General features: G+C 39.7%; 1 protein-coding gene across 2 annotated transcripts in view; it reads right to left on the bottom strand.

The window, feature by feature from the left end:
• Positions 1 to 13984, bottom strand: part of smg1 (SMG1 nonsense mediated mRNA decay associated PI3K related kinase) — an 82420-nt gene extending 68436 nt beyond the window's left edge. The window contains exons 1-5 of one of the 2 annotated variants that reach the window (XM_050068710.1): positions 13833 to 13984; positions 7027 to 7175; positions 2938 to 3090; positions 2654 to 2790; positions 2125 to 2183 (exon numbers count right to left, since the gene is read on the bottom strand). In XM_050068710.1, the coding sequence (XP_049924667.1) occupies positions 2125 to 2183; positions 2654 to 2790; positions 2938 to 3090; positions 7027 to 7175; positions 13833 to 13849 (515 nt within the window). In that variant the 5' untranslated portion in view covers positions 13850 to 13984. Of the gene's footprint in view, positions 1 to 2124; positions 2184 to 2653; positions 2791 to 2937; positions 3091 to 7026; positions 7176 to 13752 lie in introns of both variants that reach the window. The other variant, XM_050068709.1, reaches the window with a different exon arrangement.
• Positions 13985 to 20551: the final 6567 nt, after the last annotated feature.

The following is a 20551-nucleotide window of genomic DNA, read 5'->3' on the forward strand; positions in this document are numbered from 1 at the left end:
TTTATGTGATGAGCCACGCCCTCCGCAATATTCATTGCCTTATAGAAGCTCAGTTTTAGTAAGTTTTCCAACTTTTGCCAAGAGGGAACTTTAGATATTGGTCCCTAGATTATGTTCACCGAGTTTCATGCAGATCGGTCAAACTTCCTAGGAAGAGATCGATTTTGTGTTTTTCAAAAACTTCAAAATGGCTTAAAATCTATATAACCGGGAGTTATGGTTCTTGAGGCACATTTGTTCCTCGTGAGGAGAGGCATCTCTGTGCAAAGTTTCATGTCTCTATGACATACGCGGCATGAGATACGCCCATTCAAAGTTTGCAATTTCAATCGGTTGCTCTAGCGCCCCCCTTTGGCCAACTGATGTAATATTGCTTCATTCGCATCCTCCCATGACCCTCTACCACTGTGCCAAATTTCACATGGATTGACCAAGTCAGCGAGGAGAAAAACGTGGAACAGACACACAGAGAGTTTTCGTCATTATATAGTAAGATGCCAAAACCAACTGCAATGGTGATAAAGGTCATTTGTTCATTCATAAATCCCATAAACGACAGTGTGGTGTATATGGAAAATGCAGGGCTTTCAGTGGACTTTTAAATGCTTGCTGTGCAATCATCTATTTGCCGCCAGATGCTATAAACATAGCCCTAGGCTACAAGCCAGATGGGATTGTATGATGGCTGTGGCGCATAGAACACGGCCCATTTCATATTGACTGTACACAAAATCTAGTCATTTCTAAATGTTAATCCTCACGGTAACTTGAAAAGTTCCAAATAGCAGAAAAATGCTTTATTATCTAACGTAAATCACCATTTCCTCAGTCATAAACCATAGTGTGGTCATTGTATCCAAACAACGTGTAAAGAGTATTCAATATATATTAAACTTTTCAATGCTTGTTCCTCTGTTCTGGATTGGTCTCTAAACAGTGTATGCGGCATAAAACTGCTTCCAACGATTGCCAAATTAGTCCAAAAGATTGCTATGATATGAAAACAAAACAAACATTCATAGCAGAGCTTTCTTAACATAGCGTAGTCACAATATGCATTACTGAGCTGACACTTTGCTGAGCCACAGTGTAAACAAAAGCTTTTATTGTATTCTGTTAACAGGCTTTATACATACTTATACAGCCATATTGTTGCTAAGCGACAGTGGAAAAAAAAAAACAACGCAAGAATATTTTTTCATAGACATGCATTCTACATATGATTATCTATTTTCAAATGTAAAAAAAGAGAACTTTAAGCCCTGGGTGCATATAGTCAGGACTGCACTAATTGCACCTGGTCTCCAGACCATCTTGTTATGTCTTGGAAAGATGCATTTCTGTTTCACTTGCTGGAATACCTACATCCATGTGGTGAGGTTTAAGATATTAAATAGTAATTAGATGGAGATGGTTATTGTAAGTTTAAACATAATACAAGATGTAAGAGCTACACACTGACAGTGTGTAAATGAGTGCTGAATCCTCAGAAGCAAAATCAAAAATTATGAACAGAACAGTACATTAATGAAATCATGTTTTCACGCAGATGTTTCCGGCAGACACTATTCCTTTAAAAAGGAGCTTGCAACATTAACAAAACCTAAACAACATAAGTATCAATACCACATAATGATATTACAAAGAGCATTTCTGTGATTTTTTATTCAGTTTACAGGTGCTGCCCACTATGGTCCTACTCTCTAGAACTCTTCCACTTAAACTACAGTCTGCTACGACAGTGTTATCTTTTATAAGCAAACTAAAAATGTATCTTTTTTTGCAAGCTTTTTGTAAGGTTTTTAAGTGTATTTTTATTTGTTTTAGGAATTAGTATTATTATTTTTTGTTAACTCCCCTTTATTAAGAACAATGATAATAATAGTACCTTCTTATTTTGTTTGTTTTTACCATGTCCTGCTTGTTTCTATATATGTAGTACTTTATTATTTTGTATGATATTATATGTTTGTTATTTATGATGTATCTTAAGCATATTGAGTTTATGCTTGTCGTATGAAATGTGCTATATAAATAAAATTGACTTGACTTCTTCGAGTATGTCCATAATGAAGCAGTCCTGAACCCAAAACACCTACTGTACAGCGCGCAGCTTCTTCTTACCTCTCGTTCAAAATGTCATTCAGTGTGCTGAGGATGGTGTCCAGCTGTTTGACCAGGGTCTGTGTGAGAGAGAATACAGAGTAACAGGACAATGATGTGATTGTCAGCACTCTGACAGAGACCTGGTTGAAAATTAAAAGTACTTTCGAGGAAAATTCCTGTATATTTCATCCTGCTGCATTTCCAATACATGCAGTTATATTATGTGGACCGACCCCCCTTCATTGTAGAGATTTAGGGAAACTTTTGTTTATGTAGAAGAGGATATAAAAGAAATTTCTATTTCATAATCCCATCACTACAGATGAATGGCACTGTTTGAGAGATCACTGGGATGTGTCAGGGACAATGTAGATAAATATCCAGAATATAGAGCCAAACACAAAGTTTACTTACTTAAAAATATCTAAAATGAGGAGCCTAGGAGAAGAGGGGATAACCATTTAAACAATATTCACTAGGTCTTATTTCTATAATGAAATGGGTTTGTAGGGAAAAAGGAAGATAATCTCGAGACTATCTGACTTACCACTTTGCTTTCGCCGTGGCTGATGAAGTCCTTCAGCTGTTTGAGGGTGGCCAGCCTGCGGTCGCGATCATCCTCCCTGGAGACTCGGCGCAGGAGGTTGGCCAGCCGAGACTCCTCCGAGTGAGCCATCCCTCTGTCTGCAACATCACCTCATGTCAGTAACAACACACTAACTCCACTTCACAGGTTCAAAATGCTCAGCATCAAGTGTTCAGCATCTCATATACCTTGACATCAGGAACATATCATATCTTAGAATACTGGACGTTTGTCAGAGGGCTTACCCTGCGATTTCCTCATGTCCTTTGAAGCTAAAGCACGGTTTCCATGCTGAAAAGGAGTCAAATCCGTTGTCACGTCATTGGGCCTCAACTCTTGCCCCACCGACTTCCAACCAAATGTAGTATCACAGACACCCTGACCAGCTTCGTATCCATCTAAGGAAAACAAACTGCATTGGATTAAAGCCAAGACAGACATTAGCATGTCAAACACCACAAAGCAAACCATACCTGTCAAGTTTTGGATTTGAAAATAAGGGAAATTTTCCGGCGCCCATCACAAGCCGTCCCACCACCCCAACCAAGCTCCAGTATCCCTTACGTTTTAAGACAGGTGTACAGGAAATCTAAAATAACCACTTGTCAACCAGACCCGCTGTCGACACTAACCTCGAGACAACTGCCACCCAGGCTACTGCAGGTGGCAGTTCTCACGAGGCTAGTGACAGAGTTCAGTTTGGAGAGGCAGAGGAATGTTTTTTTTAATTATATTATAATACGGGAGATTTACAGGAAAATACTAATACGGGAGGACGGCGGGAAAGGGGGGTAAAATACGGTAGTTTCCCGGCCAAAACGGGAGACTTGACAGCTATGAAGCAAACAGGAGCAACTTTTGTTAAATGCATGTTTGAGATTTTAATTGGAGTTAAAAAAATAATAATAATAATTTAATAAGTGAGACTGATGGCGAACCTCTGCATCTAGTGATATTCAAGTCCTTCTTTTGCTTTTCTTCTGCTTTACCAGAACATAAATGATACACGCCTGGTCTCAGGTTTAAAAGACACCTTCACTTTTATATATGCAAGTCAGACAATATAATAGATGGATCCATGTTAGCAGATGAGACACGAGCCAAACTAAAAATTCAGAGTACACATCAGATCATTTTTACCCAAAGATGGTTCCTGTCATTTTAGTTGGTTCTCATTACACTGATGTATGATCAAGTGATTGTTTTTCTGATAACTTTGGTTATAACTACTTATTTGATGCCTTAACAGGAGAGGTTTGAAGTCATGATTGACAGCTATGTGTGCCAATCGGTGTGGTCGCAATTAATGGCGCTGCTCGCGACTGGTCACATGGCTGTATGGGCAGGAACTCAATGCTGTAGGAATCGCTACTGCGCAGACTCTGGCTCAAAATAAATATATAAATATCTCATATCCTGATATAGGTCATTTCATATCCCGGTAATGATACCTATCCCGATATAGCACATTTTAATCCAATGAAAAAAAATTTGTTCTCTGCTCTTTCTCAGCGCTGCGGGGCTGAGCCCTCAGTGTGTGCAGCACAGCAGAGACAGACAGTGGTGGAGCTGACGTCAACTAAACTCGTTATGTTACTCTAAGTGCTGTAAAAGCTTCGCGAATTAAAAAGCCAAGAAGAGTAATTTATCAATGCAATCCGTGCAAAAGATGGACAGACTCCAAATGACAAAAAATATTGCCGTAAAAAGTGTCATTTGCATCACTACGATATAAACAATAGAGCAAAATATGAAACGATAGACATTTTTCTCTCGTCACACGTTATGTATCGTCATATCCCACAGCCCTACAAGGGCTAATACTGAATTAACATCCTTAAGCTTAATAAACCAGGTAACACAGTGAATGATCCAAGGAGCCACCATGTCCTGTCAGTCTATAACAACTGAAAACATTTTTTGCAGTGCATGGCTAAAGGTTTAAAGTAAACCCCCATACAGCTGCAACAGTAATCTGATGACATCTATATATTTTAGATTTTATGAATGAATGACTACAAAAGCATACACCTTACGAGCTGAATACATTTGTTAGTCAATCAGATATATATATAAATATAAATAAATATATAATAATAATAAATAATAAATAATGAAATTAATGAGAATTTATTAGTGGATTGAATTTGATGCAGGGGTTCCACAGGGTTCACCAAGTTCAATGTAAGATCTTTTTAATCTATTGATACCAGGTAGAGCAAAAGTTGTATATGCCGCCCACACCAAGAACCATTGCTATAACAATAACAAGAAATACATAGTTTTAAAAATCGTTTTAGCTCAAGTACATGGCGGAGTTCACACCACAACTATAACGACAACAACAGTGGCTAACGATATCGTGGGATCATGTTTCAGATTGATTTGTTAAACAACAGAAACACTGACAGCTAATTAAAATCCATCTGAATATACAGGGCGCCACACTCAACATGGCAGATGATGCTGCGGCGAGATTCATCATTGAAGTTCAAGAAAACACACATCTGTTTGATGAAACAAAAAGTCCTATAAAGAAGAAAGACTGGGATGCAGTTGGGCTCAGCCTTATAATCTGGGTAAGTGTTTTGATATTATTATCGGAGATGATAAGTAGGGCTGCACGATATATCGTTTGAACATCGCCATCGCGACGTGTGTGATGTCATCGGGTTATTCTTGTCCTATTTTTTTATTACTTTTGCTATTATTTCAGTCACTGTGTCTGTTCATGTGCCAGCCGAAATGTTGTTGTAGTCACCTAAAAAGGGCCACCAGATGGCAGGAGCTACTTTTGAAGTACTGTACGCAAACATACAAGTCACTGAATCCTCCACAACAAGTTCCTACAAATGTTTCACAATACAAGCCTGTTTAGAAAATGGAGGGATTATAAGGGGCTTTTAATTTGAAACAAATTCAGGAAGTGTTGAGTTTGAAATGACAGCGCGATGCATTAACTTTATCAAGGCAACAGGAGTGGATAAATAGTAAAAATATAAAGATGCAGAGGAATTAATAAATAATGGCCCTTTTATAATGTAGGCTGTTTCAAATGAAGCTGGTAGCATCTGAAGTTGTGGTGAGTAAAAGCCCCACCACTATTTTTTAATTTTCTTACTTTAAGTCATCTGGTGAAAATTCTTGTATTTTTTAATATTGCAAAAAAAAAAAGAAAAAAAAAGGCAATGTCAGTTTTTTCCAATATCGTGCATCGATATCCTTTTTCCTAAGGTGCCGACCAAGCAGGAGTGTGCAGCAGCAGCAGCACATACTTGGCACCACTATTTAAAGTAGGTAGGGCTGATCATGATCATGATATTAGACTAGATATTATCTTAGATTTTGGGAATCAGCCAACCCTTCAATATCATCACAATAATGATATTGACCTATTTGGGTTATCATTCATCAGTGATGGTGACATTGACAACTAAATCCTCAAATTCTGCTCGAGCCGTCGCTCCAAACATATTTTGAAAAAATTGCACAAGAGAGGAGTCAGGAAGCAATGACTGTAGGAGGCTCAGCCTCGGGTCCATATACCCCTTTTCCACCAACATGGAACTGGTTTCTTTCTGGTTCCCACACCTAATTTTGAACCGTTCAGAGCATTCTGACTAAAAGTAAATTGGTTTAGAATCCAAAAAGATGGTTATCAGCTGGAATCAAAAATTAACAGGTTTTCCTTGACCTGAAGAATGAACTGTGACGATTTAAGTGGGCATGTCATATTCTATAGGTTGTAAAATGAGAATGAACAGGTGACAATGAACTGTCAAACAAAAACAGAGTGTTATGGTCTCATTAATAGTGGGTCCATACTTGTTTTTGGGTAAAAACAAATATCAGTAATGACAGAACAAACGTGTGCAGGTAATTAATGTACTCCATGATTTTGCTACTACTGTTTATTTCTGTTGTGCATTGTTTGCTCTTGCTTATAATGGTTCTGCACAAAACTGGTGAAAAGGCAGGCAGGTTTGCCAGGTTCAAGACCCAGAGCTAATTTGGTGGAAAAGGGGTAATTGTGTGTGACACGAGGGGTCAAGGGACACTGTTTCACCACTGCTCTGTGTTGCATGGACCTGATTAGGGAAGGGCCAGACAGTCTGGCTGAAACACACTTTCAAATCCAAGCAGACAGACACAAACTCATTTTGAACAAAAAAGGCTGTTTTAATGCAGAATTTGCATTTAAAAAAAAAAAAACTAATTTAGTGTGTAGTTCCATTTTCTGACATTTCAAGACCTGAAGCTACACTTTAGTAATACATATGATCCTGATATCAGAGCAAATCTAACATGAAAGAAATTCAGCTTGGAGGCCTCACCCTCTTCCTGGTGTGTATCTGCAGCAGCGTAGACATTGCTGGGCACCGCTGGCTGGTCGGGGCAGCTGGGGGGCAACACGTCGTACAACGCTGCTGAACCAAGCTCTCTGGACTTCACTCCGTCCTGGCTGGATGACACACTGTCAACTCTGATTCCATAGACAGACACACATGAAAAAGACAAGTCTTTTAAGTGAAGTAAGTGCATGGTTTCACATTGGCATTTCACTTGTCATCCTATCAATAATAATAATAATATTTCACTCCACAGCTGAAAAAGGTGTGAATGCTCTAAGTCTCACGATTCAATGTCGACTTTTGAGTCTTCATGATTTAGCCTAATTCAAAATCATTCTCGATTCAACATCAATTCAATAGTTAGTCCAGTCAATGGTAATATGAGAGGCAGTTAAATTAAATATTCTTCATGTCTGACAAAGCAAATTAAGCAAGGAAACGTGTTGGAATATGCATGTAGTAATTTGAAGAAAAAAAATGTAATTACAATAATTTGCAAGCGTGTTACGGTTTTCTTCCTGTATGACAATATTCAATTGGAAGTGTTTTTTAGGTCTAGGCTTATCTAGGACAGTGTTTCCCCTACAATTCTACAGGCCTGGTAGGCCACCAGGTCAACAGGAACCCCTGCCAGGCTTAGAAAACAGCGGTGCACTGCAGTGAGTCCATAAGCAAGGCAAAAGTGTTATTAGTTCACATTTCTGTAGTAACTGGAGCGAAGCGAAGTAAAACACTACAATGTCTGGCAACACTGAGATGACATAAAAGACAACATAGATGAGCTTCGATCAGCACTTCCCATTGCTGTTAATGTTCCTCATTGGTTCTGAAACACCTCTTAGAATGCTTGAAAACAGCTTAAAAACGGTGCAAGTCCTGCCTGTGCCTTCGATCAGCTAATTGTTAGTCCCCCGCTGCACTTAGAGGATTGTTTATTTCAACCGAGAAAACACTGTTTCATGTCACTATGCCAGACGAATCAGTCAACTCAGTGCACTGGGTGGATTCCAAGGTCTGGACAACTGTGATCTTTAAATTGCCTCTGCTTCCTCAGTATTGTAGCTTTCCAATGAGAGCTTCAGTGCAATCACATCTCTTTCAGAAGCTTTAAAATCGAGCATATTTTTCTGAAACTTAATAAAAATTAATAAATGCAAAAAAAAATGAATGTCTTTGATGATTAAATCTGTATTGAAAATAGTTGCTGTTGTCATCAGCCATTAGCTGGAGCCTACTGAGGACAAGAACTATCCCATGATGCACTAGGTTGAGTCTGTTGACGAATCAAAGGCTGTTTTCCTGACTGGGCATGTGTGCGTAACAGCGCTGATCCAAGAGGCCATGCACAATGAATAACTGATATATAAAAAAAAATTTCGAGAAATTCCAAAGTGTTAAATTTGAGAACAGAATTTAGAGTGGCTCCACACTACCAGGAAAACCCCACTGCTATTGAAGCTGATGAACAGTGGATGGAGTTATTTTCCCAATCATAGCTGGCTGGAAGTTTTGTTCAGTACTGCAGTATGCCTGGTTGGCTGGCTTGTTTGTTAGTGCTGGAGTTTGGTGCACCACGCCACAAAAATACTCAAGGTGATGCCGTATTAAGTATTCACAAAATAGATCACCTTCATCATGCAGACTTAGTATATTATAAGGTCTTCCTGGAGAGACTAGAGATCTCATCGGGCCCAAAATATAAAGCCCGACCCTACACAAACCCACACAGTTTATGTCCAAGCCCGACCTGAGCCTTAACCACTCTTGCGCACGCTCCATAGCTCTCCCCCAGTTCTCCTTTAGTGCTCTGTGATACTGTCACTTTCCTTCTCTAAGTCGCAGTCACCCCTTCTTTCTCTCTTTTTCCTCCCTGATTCAGTCCATTGAAACTCCTGCCATTTACTCATGGGAACTGCCAGTTACATTTAAAAACACAAAACAAAGAAACACTGGTAAATTGGCCAGAACCAGACCGGATTGAAGCCCAGGGGAATAATGACAAATAAAAACCTGGAGACCCGACCTGCAAGGTGGGGTCGGGCCAGGCTGTAATTTCTCAATCAGAGAAAAATCTGAGTTTTAGGAGAGATTATAAAAATCAAAATGCACCCAAACACTTCCCTTCACTGAGGACAGATAATGTGGATGAACTGAACATTTTCACCATGTATAAACTGAAAGCAGCAGTTTCCACATCAGTTCTCAATGAGTTGGTAAAGTTCATATAACTGATTGGAAGGATGACCAAAACTACAAAAGAAAGATCTGCATTGTAATTATTAAAACAGCAGGAAAAACTTTTCTGGTTGGATGTCTTGCATTCAAAAACATACTGGCAGTTCAGACAATATAAATATGTCAAAATGAAGGCAGTGCAGTGCACATAAATTGCTGTGGCACTGAAGAGTGAACGCAGTGAAAGCTCTGCCCTAAAATTACTTTTTTTCCCGCCAAATCAACAATTTACTCGATGTCAAACAGCCTGGCACATACCTACACTACCAGATGTCAAAACAGTTCAGAGTTCAAAGGTCGAGTTAGAACTGGATAAATCACTGCCCAGTATCACAGGGGAACATGACCAATACTAACACATCATAATCATTGCCATATGAAAATGTATAGCCATATAAGGATTAAATTGACAAGCGATTAATAAGAATTAAAGAAACGTATGACAATGCAATAGCTGCAACCTCCATGCAAAATTTCAGCCTCCTAAGGCAAAAACTGTGGATGCCAAAGGGTGGGGAAATTCTTGTGCACAACCGACCAACCATCTGATGAGCGAGCAATAGAGCTACCAGTTGCAGCTAAAAAGCAACTATAGCCCCTATAGATTTTCGGCGAATGTTGGGCCGTTTTGCTGGCAAGCTGCGAGCGTTTAGACACACAGAGCCGGATTGGCGAGTTGATCCGAGGTGCCCAATTTTCCGCCTCGTAGGGTAGACATATTGGCAGAACCCTTTTAGTTTAAACAAACCAAGACGGCCTTCTGCAACGGGAGGGGCTGTTAAAGACTTGTGGGAGGAGCTGTTGATGACGCTGCACGTGCGACCCACTGGCGGTGGATAAACAGGAAACAGCTGATAGCAGGAATTTGCGAGCAACTAGTACCAAGAGGGAAACGCAAACCTGACAGACACTGTAAAGATGAGCAACTGGGGAGACAAGGAATTGCGCGCCCTCCTTGCCCTTGCAAACGAAGAGGCCATTAACTATCAGATGACGGGAACGGTGAACAACAGGCCGACTTACGAGAGAATCGCCGAAGGACTGACTAGCCGCGGCTTCCCTCCCATGTCACTGGTTATGTCACACGCTGAGCTACATGTTTTGTTACTTGCTCATGCCCCCCATTGCCCCAAAAAAGGTGCATTCTATAAACAAAAGTAGGTGGGCGGCATTTTGCTGCACTCCCCCATTTTGTTTTTATACTGCCAATGCTGAAAGAAGATTGATTGGTCTTTCCTGCAAATTTGCACAATTCCTATTTAAAAAGGGCTATAAAGTGTTGGGCCATCATGCACCGCCAGAAAAGCTTCAGTGCACTCTTGCATTGATTCTGCAAGTCTCTGGAACTCTCCTGGGGGGATGAAAACCAGTCTTCCAGAGGATATTCCCTCATATGGTGTCTTGATGATAGTGGTGGAAAGTTCTGTCAAACATGTCGGTCCTAATTTTTCTAATTGATTTTTGTCTTTTTATTTCATTAACTTCTTATTATACATTACCGAACTGTCTGACTTGATAATCTATGGATACATTGTTGTTGTTGTTGTTGTTGTTTTTTAACTGTGGCAAGGCGTCCTTGTGTGCTTGAAAGGCGCCTATATATAAATAAAATGCATTACTATTATTACTAGTAAAATCTCAGTGAAACAAAAAATCTTTATCAACTGGACCTGCTCAGTATTTTGTACATGCCACGGTCATGACTGGATGTTAATTGTTAGTTGTACCATGCAGTGCACCTGTGCGAACCTGTTCATTATAATTCTTCTTCTATGGAATATAAAGACAGCTGTTGGCCAGTAGCTAAAATCTGACTCCAAAAAAATGTGAGACATATTTCTAGCCTGCTCAACATTCTGTTTTGCTCTCTGTATCAGTCTGGACTCTGAGCCACCCAAAACACTTTAAGTGGGTGGGAGTACTGGCCTTGACAAACTCCTTCAGCCAATCGGTGTAGCAAAACACTAGGCAACATCTTTATCGCCAACAGGGCCACTTGATAAATCAAGCTTTTGCCAAATCCAGTCGGAATAACAGCGAAAACGTCTTTACCTCCAAGAAACTCCTTGAGTGCATGCTCTTGTTTAATTCTTGTTATTGATTCTTATTTCTGCAACAACTTCACTTATTGCTGTGTTTACTATACTAACGTTAGAGTTAGCCCTTGTGACTTAGGGAGCTGCAATTACTGTTCTGCAAGCTGTGGTCTGCATTTTACATCATCAACTACAACACAGTCCTTGATTGGCTGCTTACCTCATCAACTACCGTGAGGATCCCTAATTGGCCCTGTTGGTTTTTTACTTTGTGGAAAGTGTTAAGGGCCCAGCAGGGCCAGAATGATACAGAGCGCAAAATGTTGAGCTCACATCATCAGGATGGTCTTCCCAGGCTAACATATTTCTACATTCAACATAAAGGGATGAAATCAACAAATAATTGGCACTTTCTTTTCCTAAGTGTATGTTTTAAAGTTTTCTGTAGAGTGCTACAATATTTCATATTTGCTGTTCAGAAAATGTAGGACCAAGGCAATGATGCCACTATGATTTTTGTGAAGACTAACGTGCAGGATATCACTGCTTACTTAACAGGTCACCAAGTTATTTTGGTTTGCAGACATAAGCATTAAATGTCCATTGCTCTTTGAAAGGGTGTACTTGCATTATTATGCTATATTGTTATCATTATACAGAAAGGGAACAATTTGGAGGTGTTGTTATTTATAGATTATTATGCAAGGTGTTACTGGTCCAGCAGATTTGAGATCAAATTGGGTTGTGTGACCAAAGGCTATTCAAAGAAGGCTGGGACATGCTCTTTGACATCATGGGAGATATGGAGTATGTCACATGCTCAATGTAAAGTGGAACTGCGATGCTGGAGGATTTCAGTAGACGGCGCTAGAAATAAAGGGATGGTGTCTGCAAAGGTGCTCTTTGGGTACACTCTTTTTAGCCTCCTTGGTTGCACTTGGCCTGACAAAAATTTTGGGTACGCTCAATTTTCAGCATAACATTTACATATAGAAAGCATTTGTTTATGGACTATCATTATGGGCTTTTTCAATAATTACAGAGTTGTAATTCTCATCCATAGTCTCTCTTTATTTTTCTTACGAAAATATTCCGACCCAAGGCCGTCTGCGGACGCCCCAGTGAAACCAATCAATCATCACCATGTTCTATGATAGTGTGACCTTTTGGCAAGTGCAGACCAGATTTCACTGTGCATGTATTGTACCCCAGTGGTATGATGTAATATGACCCAATGAGTTGTCCTCTTTTTAACCTCCTATGAACTAGAATGAGTTTGACACCCCTGGTTAAAGGCCTTGTTAAAAATTTTCTACAAATGGTACCCAGCTGATGCCCAGGGCAGCATAAACTCACTAGAACCCAGAGGGGCTCAGGCAAAAATGGTACCAACCTCCAGCTTCACCTTCCCCAATTTTGTCTGTGATCACTTGTGAGACTTTGGTCACACTAAGAGTTGTTCAGGAATTTGTGCATTGTCAGCATAATGTCATCGCAAAACATTAAGCAGAATTTGTCACAGAGCCTCTGGGTCAAGACAGGATCTCCAGATTTGGTAAAGATGCAGGACCATAATACTCATTAACAATTTATCTTTTGCATTAGTGGTGCATGTCAACGAAATTTGCATTTGGCCAAACTATTTGTCCCAAAGTGAACCTGGGGCCTGAAGGGCCGCTGAGGGACTGGGGCCCGGGGCAGTTAGCACACTACAAAGCAAAGCGTTAACAGTTAACGTTACACCTGATGTTACAAATGTCGTGAGGTACGTTGACACGTGTGATGCTAAATCAGGGGTCTTATACTTAAATAACTGCTGTGTTGATTTTTGCAGGCATTTATTATCGGTTTTAAAAAAGTTAGAAGACCAATACTATCACACATTTTTATGTAGGCGTTTTATATCCGGAAGTTCTTTGGGAAGTTGATAACGTTACAATAGGGTGGCGTCTTCCCTCTGCTAACGTTAACTGGCTAGCGAGCAGTATCGTGGTGATGCTAACTAGCTTAACTAATACAGCTCATTAAGAATTTGTAACACCTTGTGGTTATTCCAAAATCGCTTACTTGGTTCTCATAGCGGCTCAGGGGACGTCACTGTCGTTTTTCCTAACGTGTCTTGTATCGCTTGCTGTCAATTAACGTTAGCGTTAACTGAGTTCGCGGCGGCAACGTTTAACGTTAGCTGTTCAATGCTGTCTAAACAAAATGAGCTAACGTTAGCGCCGGGCTCAGCAGTCAGCGTTTCTGCTTACGCCTGACAGGCTATGATAAGATTATGGTTAAGACGACATTAGACTATTATGAACATTTAGTGTTACAGTCAGACACAAAACATTTCCCTCCTAAGTGGCCCTAACTTAATACATTAACACAGCAAAGGCCCACAGAGTCACCGATATATTTTAACCAGCTTCCTCCGGAGTGGAGCACCAACCTGGGCTGCCAGTCATTCCAGTGTGGCTGCAGTTTGTGGGCGCCGCTGAGCCGAGACCCCGAGGCTTTACGGCTCATTACCTTTTAGAGAGCTGCATGACCCGCTGGCTGCGGTAACCGTGTCGCTCCTGAGGGTTACTTTTCACGATTATGTTTTGTCAAGTCTCATAAATCGGTTAGCAACTCGTCGTTATGGTTAGCTTGTGGTAGTGTTTCTTCTTCTTCTGTGAGTTTTTTTTTACGGCAGTTGGCATGCTTGACGTCGCATTACTGCCATCTTCTGGTTAACTCCTACAGTGTCCGCCTGGTTTGTCATCATTTTCAATTCAATTCGGTTCAATAAGCTTTATTGCCATGACATGTCATACGTGTTGCCAAAGCACAACAATTAACAATGTATGAATACAAAATCATAGACAAAAAATTTAAAGAAAAAAGAACTCATCAAGTGACGGCGTAATCCAATACTACATTCCTGATGTAAAGGAGGCTGCACTTTCAGGACCGCAGTTTCAGGACAGCAGTTCTAGGACCGAAGTTTTTCACTATAGCGCCATCTACCGAATTGAATGACCACAAAAAGTACAAACAATACAGTATTCCATTCAAATACTTTTAGTTATAGTTTTAAAGGTTTATTCCACCCAAATACCACTTTCTGTTTCATTACTATTTTCTGCCGAGTAGGCCTACTTATGGTTTTAAAGACTTATTCCATCAAATACTAATTTGCCTTGTAATTCACCTCGGTTGCTAAGACTTGCAATTTGTATAATTAGCAGAATTAGCTCAGTATACTCTGGAAAAATAAAAACTGCATGTTCATTCTATATATATTGTACACAGACACACATTTATACAATAAACAATAAGCAAACAAACAAAGTGGCCTGAGAAAGGAAGCCAGCTTCGTCCCTGACTGACGGGATATCTTCTGCTTCATGTGTCCTCTGCTGTGCACCACATTGGTGCAAACTTAATAAAAATGGTAAAACAAAGAGCCTCTCATTTAAGGTAGCTGACAAATCAACACAACATGCTTTTATCATTCTTTTAAGTTGGCTATATAGTAGCCAATAAGTCAACAGTTAATATGACACCTAGTTAGGCGTGCCAAATCACACTATGGCTTCCTTAATGTTAAAGAAATAAACACGCTGCAATCACAATTACATATTACAGAAAGACTGGGACAGTAGTCAAATTTGACTTCTTAATATCATTTGGCACAAGGGCATGTTGTGAAAATGCCCTTTTTCAACAAATGTCCTGGCAATTCACTGTCAATATGGGGTTAATTTTATGTGACGGCAACCACCTGTATAACCTGTGTTGTTTGTGAAATTAACAGAATGGGCCTCCAGGCTAACTAAGGGTCTTGCCCTAAGTGTTCATGTGGCGTCCATGTAGCTAAACAAACAGGCTTACACAGCTGCAGCAATCTATAATAAGCTCATCACTTTTGCTTAGATTACATAAATTTATTGTACACATTGGCGACTCAACTTTAACTTTCCGGTCCAGTTCAAGACAACAGACTTGTTTTTAACGTTTAACAAATACAACTTTATTCACTTTCAGTTCTCACACTGGTTTGTGTCTGTCATCGGAAATCTTGAAATGCAGTCCTTGCGAAAAACTAGGGTCTTGAAACTGCAGCCTCCTGTGCTGCAGCAGTACCCTAATCAAGTAAATAAAAAGGCAGAGTGTGATCTGTGATGAAATGAACCAAATGTTGTGCTGGTTGTCTCTTAGGCTGTGACATGCACTGACATATCTTGCTGCATCTGGTGCTGACACTGTTTTCTCCATGTAGATGTTGCATTTTATTCTTGTCAGAGAGTGTATCAAAATCTTGGAGTTTCAATTTTGTAAAGAACTCTGTCCTAATGTCTTTATATGTGCTACATTGTAGCAGGAAATGCTGCTCTGTCTCCACTTGTCTCTGTGGACAAAGCTGACACAGCCTGTCTTCTCTAAGCATCCAGGTCTGCCTGTGTCTGCCAGTCTCTACGTCCAGGCTGTGATCACTGACTCTGTACTTAGTCAGTGTCTTTTTCAGTTTCTGATCTGTCACAGCGGTCAGATAGTTTGCCATTGTGTACTGTCTGTTTAGGGCATAGCATTTAAGTTTGTTTTGGAGTTTAGTGGTAGATGTCCAATAGTTGATGTAGTGTTATTTTTCTTTAGTTATAATTTGATTGGGCTGGATTGTGTGAGGGTTGTTCTGAGGCCTTGTGCTGTAAGAGGAGGTGAACCTCCTCATCTTTATCCCATCAGCACTGTTCTACCCAGGAAGACAACCAAACTCTTCTGCCATGTCCACTTACACTGTACTCCTGTATGCTTTTTAATCCTGCACCTGTTAGCCCGAAGCATTTAAATTCTTCCATCATGTCCTTGTTCTCTGTCTATTTCCTGCAGTAACAAGCCCATGCTCTAATGTTTCTGGTATCTCGCAATGCTCACAGAGACTGGTTGGATGTTTGCAATTAAGATTTAATGTGTCCTTACTAAATCTAGTCATTACCTCCATTTTCTGCTTCTTTCCCTATTTCTCACATACCAACTTAACTGAATGTAGCCTAAGTGTTTTCCCCTTATCTCTTGATACCAGTGCAGCTGCCACTCTGTAATGATTTTCTCCCATACAAAGACCCCCACACTGTCTCCATATTTCACTGTACTTTCTACTGGAGCTTCTACTCATATTTGTATCATCATTTCTTGTCTTTACTCTGTATTTTCAACATGTTACTACAGCCCCAATTCCAAAAACCTCAGATACTGTGTAGAACTTAAATAAAAACAGAATGCAATGATTTGCATATTTTTTTCAACCTATATTTAATTGAATATGTTACGAAGACAAGATGATTAATGTTCAAACTGATAAAGTTTATAATTTTGCAATTTAATAATAATAATTTAATAAATATTTTTTTCTGATTATGCAAAAATTTCCAAATGGATCCAATTAAACAAATTATGTCATGATGTTATGAAATCAAACTTTATCATATTTACAACAAAAATAAAAAGATATTGTAAAACTCTTGTCTCACCATTGGAAATAACCTAACTACCCAGGTCTCCTCCACAAGTTTCCTTGTAGTACTGACTAATGAAACTCTTAGCTGGAAGACTCATATTCAGTCTGTTTCCAAAGCTATTGGCATCTTTGGTAAAATAAAAAGTATGGTTAATCACAATGTTTATTAACTCTTTATTATAGCTTAATTTATCCGTAGCTCATTTAATGTAATATAATTTGAGGAGCTACTTATCCCACTAACCTTCATACGCTTTTCATTCTACAAAAAGGTTTCGTAGTATTGCCACATAGCGCATACGAGGAAAACCTGAGGCAGTTGTATTCAAATTGCATTCTAGTCTATCTGCGCGCTTTCACACACACACACACACACACACACACACACACACACACACACACACACACACATTCACTCATACACATACATACACGATCACAATCACACTCCCACTTCAGTATTTTATTTATTTTATGTGTTTACTTTTACTTTATTTATGTTTATTTTATGTTCACTTATTGACTCTTTGTTTGCTTGTTTGTCTATTTTTACTGATTACATAACTTTTGCTTATTGAGGTGAGACTCCTTAGAAGCCCCTAGGGTTTCTTGAATCTTACCTGCACAACTTTTTCCTCTGCCTCTGTTGTTGCGCTTTATCCTCATAGTCACAACTGCACTGTAAGAAGCAGTAAAAGGATTTGGGGTGCACCTCAGCTTGCCACCAGCAGAGGGAATTAGACTTCAGCAGATAATGTTCACTACAGACCACAACTGTGGAGAGCACATCAACCTGTTAATGAATGAATGAATGAATGAATGAATCTGGTCTGTCTGTCTGGTGTTACTTTAAAGTGTTTTATGTGACATATTCAGAGTACTATTATCATCATCCAACTAAACAGCAAAATATATCTATACTAATGTCACATAGATCCCATAGCGATACTGATGCCTGCATGTAATTTAAGTCTCGGATAATGGTGAATTTTTGGATGGTGTTTTCAATGTGTCTAAATCTTCCGTTTTAAGATTACAGTTTATCGGATGCATCCCACACTGCTTTACTATCTCATCAACAATGCGATGTCGCCACTGTTTCATCTCATATCATATGAAGCAGTCCACTTCATTCATGGTTCTGATGATGACACTCACAATTAACAACCCCGCCCCTTTCACATGAACGTGCTCATGGCTGGATAGGAAAACCCAGAGTTGACTGAACTAGTTAATAACCAGCTTCGTAGTACCGTTATCCAGACAGTCAGTGTTAGGGTTAGACAAACCAGATAAAGAGAAGATATCCTGGGTAAGTTGAACTAGCTTCCTAGCACAGGCCTCAGGCCTCCGGCCCCTAGTGTCTCATGTTGGTTTTCAGTCTGTCTCTGTGTATTTGCTGGGCGTGGCCTCCTGCCAATCCTCCTGAGTGCCAGCAGCTGCTGGACCTGCACACCTGAACCTCATCAACATTCAAGCCACTGCAGTATAAAATCCCGGCTCAGACATCCAGCACGTTCAGTCTCCTCTGTGGTGCAGCAGTCAAGGCTAGTGTCTACTTGTTTTTGATGCTGTGTTTTTTTGTACTTTTTGGACCTCAATTCACACTTTGCTCTGTGTCTCAAGTTCATTTCACCAGCCTCAAGTGAAGCTTAGCATAAGTTCAATCGGGAAGACTTTCTTTGTGCTCATTCAAAATTCTCTCCATCCCGCTCCCACTGCCTCCTCTAATCAGCTGACTATGGATGTTCACTCTTCTAGTGATCTCTCTGTGCCAATCAGGATGCCACTGCAACATTTTAAATCTGCTCTCTCTTCTGCTGCTGTCAGCCATCATTTTAGGCAGAATCTTCGCGTTGGTAATCGTTCACTTTACCTTTTTTCTTTTCAGTCTCTTGTTAATAGTAACAAGCTGTTGTGCGACTCCTCAGCAGAAACGGAATCATCTCTCACTCATCACGTCCCCCCATTCAGGGGGGTCCCTAATCGACTATGGATTCATCACCCTCCTTAAATCGTACCATCTCTATGGGGTCTAATCACCAAAGATTTTACACATTTCTATTTTTATGTGCACATGTTAATAAATATTCTTTTACTATAAAATACGAGTCTCTCCTGATTGAACTACAACCAGCCACGTCCAGCCTCGCTCTCATCTTCTGCCTCTGGATTTGGACTGCTCTGTCTTCAGCCCCTCTGCCTGCTCTGTTTCGTCATTTCCAGCCCACTTCAGCCATCATTTCACTCAAGCCCTCAGCCCCCCACCTTCAAACTACAATCAACTGCCTTGCATTCCAAGTTTCCTGGTTGTGTTTGTATTGGGGTCCTAAATGTCACAACAGTGTATATGTCCAGAGTAGAGTGTTATATTAACAAATCAAGGTGAGTGAGTAATGAATACTTTATTTCTGTCTTTCCAGTTGAGCGATATGATCTTCTTGGCCACTGTCTTAAGGCTAAAAATAATCTGCAACTATGAACAGCAAAGAAAACCCAATAAATTATTTTTTTTCAACTTGAAATTTGATGACTTTTCCTAAGGTGACCCTTACATGAGAAAAAGTAAAACATTACCTTTTCTGTAAAAGTTGTAGGCTACACAACCAGGTTACAAATGTTGTTGTGTTGTCATTTTTGACCTGGCAGTTACAAAGTCATTTAGACACCACAAACACACACAACAAAAACTTTTTTGGACCCCTCCATGACCCCACACGCAATGACATAAACATTTCTTCAAAGCATTATTAACTGATGGAGAATGTATTCAGAGGTGGGGTCATCTGCTATAAAGGTGATGCAGATGACAGTAACCCTTGTTCTCTCTTTGATGATGCCATGAGTGTGCGTTTCAGTGCCCAACAGGTTGGAGACTTAAGATTTTCTCTAGTGGTCAACCTGGGGCTGCAGCTGGGACAGACAGGAGGAAGAGATGCCAACTCTGTCCCCCAGAGAAGGACTGTAAAACAAATACATGCACATGTGAGAAAAACATCTGTGAAGTCATTCAAACAAATTTGCATCCTTTCCTATTTGCTTATTAGAGTTGATTGATTTATGTTCTTCACATTTTTGTTTTGTATCTCTTATCTTATTCTATTCTTATTTATTGTTGGTGTTTAAACAACTTCTGGGTGGTTCAAAAATGGGTCAAAATCAGTATTTTGTTGTTTAATTCCTCAATAAGAATACCAGTATATAACCATGTTGCCAAGAAAGTTCAAGAGGGCTTTTTTAGGGTCCAGGCAGCTAAGCTGCCAGGACACTATTGTAATCCTAGGTATTCTTCTTCTTTCTTCTTTCTTCTTCTGAGGAAATCATACTTCCCAATAGTCCTGATGGTGGTGCTACAGCAAGCGTCTAAAGTCCAAAACTTTGAAAATTCATAACAAATCAACCATACGTGCTACAACTTCACAACTTTCATCAAACTGTAGCCCCAATACTGAAGAAACTTTTGTACATTTAAACCTATTAAAAATTATGAAGTTCATCACTCTGTTTTTTTCAAAAACTGTAAAACTTCTTAAACCTATCTCCTCCCACAATTTTTGTTCAATTGACACCAAACTTGCTNCAACTTTCATCAAACTGTAGCCCCAATACTGAAGAAACTTTTGTACATTTAAACCTATTAAAAATTATGAAGTTCATCACTCTGTTTTTTTCAAAAACTGTAAAACTTCTTAAACCTATCTCCTCCCACAATTTTTGTTCAATTGACACCAAACTTGCTACAGAGCAT

Source organism: Epinephelus moara, chromosome 18, assembly GCF_006386435.1.
Source record: "Epinephelus moara isolate mb chromosome 18, YSFRI_EMoa_1.0, whole genome shotgun sequence".
Taxonomy (NCBI): Eukaryota; Metazoa; Chordata; class Actinopteri; order Perciformes; family Serranidae; genus Epinephelus; species Epinephelus moara.